The sequence below is a fragment of the Volvox carteri genome (genome assembly GCF_000143455.1).
Source record: "Volvox carteri f. nagariensis unplaced genomic scaffold VOLCAscaffold_78, whole genome shotgun sequence".
Lineage (NCBI taxonomy): Eukaryota > Viridiplantae > Chlorophyta > Chlorophyceae > Chlamydomonadales > Volvocaceae > Volvox > Volvox carteri.
The window spans coordinates 73,002-74,339 of NW_003307621.1; the positions used below are offsets into that span (position 1 = coordinate 73,002).

General features: G+C 61.6%; 1 protein-coding gene across 1 annotated transcript; it reads left to right on the forward strand.

Annotated features, from left to right (window-relative positions):
• Positions 1-1,157, forward strand: VOLCADRAFT_107791 (uncharacterized protein). The gene has a single exon (XM_002957683.1). The coding sequence runs from the start codon at positions 22-24 to the stop codon at positions 772-774; it is 753 nt and encodes a 250-aa protein (XP_002957729.1). The 5' UTR covers positions 1-21; the 3' UTR covers positions 775-1,157.
• Positions 1,158-1,338: the final 181 nt, after the last annotated feature.

Below are 1,338 nucleotides of genomic sequence, written 5' to 3' on the forward strand. Positions count from 1 at the left end.
GACATCTACACGGTCAGCAACATGCTGGCCACCTTACTGGGCGGGTTAGAGTTGGCCGACTGCGCGTTAAGCCTGCTGAAACCGAATCACCCCCAACTGGGGGCAGCGCAACGAGCTTGGCTACTGGCCGCGGAAAACGAGGTCACCAGAGACGCCATTTGCGAAGCAGATATGACGGAGGCAATGTGGGCGAAAGGCTACGGCCCACAACTGGGCTGCCTTTGGCGCCTGCTGGAACGGGTGGACGATACGGTCAGACTTCTGCGATCAACTCTCGCCAACGCAAAATTCCAAAGCGGTTGGCAAGAGAGCCAAGCTGGGGGCTCACGCACCCAGGACAACCCCCGGGGTGGGGCGATGAGCGGAGGCCAGGCGGCAGGTATGAGAAGCAGCGTCGGCAACGGGCCAGCAGGGGAAGAGGGCCGGCAGGGCGGGGGCCGCCGAAACGACGCCCTAGCGGGACGCGGCAGGCAAGGGCCCGCGCCGTGGCAGGCGGCCTTCGACGCAGTGAGAGACGAGCTCGGGAGGCGCAACCTCCCGGCAGAGCTGTGCCCAGATAGCGACACTTTATTCCGGACGGCCAAGTCCCTTCGCCCGGCGATTTGCTGCAACGTGGCACTCCTGGGAAAGCAATGCCCTATAGGCGGCCCCCCAGGCTGCAAATTCGTGCACGACGACCTCCAGCGGACTGTAGGGCGCTTGGTGACTGAGTTGGCGACGAAGAGACAGGCAGGGCCCAACTCGAGCGGGAATAAGCGGAACTTGGTGAATTAGTTCGGGAAGCTAAGGCAGACTTAGCGTTAGCACACCTTGTGCTGTGGTTCGAATGCGCGATTTGTGGGCGTTAGAGCTTGAGAGTCAGGCCGCGGTACCTCGTGGCTACCGTTAAGACCTAGTAAGGCGCGGACGTTTATGTGGTGTTATCCTTGACCTGACTGCAGACGGCGATTGGGAGTAGCGACTGCCCGGAGCGAGCGCGAAAAGGAACGCTAGGCATTGACCCCAGTCGGATCGGATCGGACGAGGGATCGCGCGGAACAGAAGGTGAACCCGAGACAAAAACCCTAACTCTCGAGCTAGACGGCGAGGACGCTGGCACTTGGTGCGACCCGGAAGAAGACGCGCTGCTGTTGTTCTTTAAGAAAGTGCCGGTCGCCAACAACCCCCAGACTGAGATCGCGTTGCCCGCGCCACCAGAGACGGACCTACCACGCGCAGCAGAACAGCTGAACCGGGCATGGCTCGGTATCACCGCAGCAACACTGGCTGAGACCCCGGACACGCAGCTGATGCAGGAAGCGACGTTCGAACAGGAAGTACGAAGTGCAGCTCGAGACC

Bases quoted from the DNA above. Each gene is read 5' to 3' on its own strand.
- VOLCADRAFT_107791 (XM_002957683.1), top strand. From the start codon at position 22: ATGCTGGCCACCTTACTGGGCGGGTTAGAGTTGGCCGACTGCGCGTTA.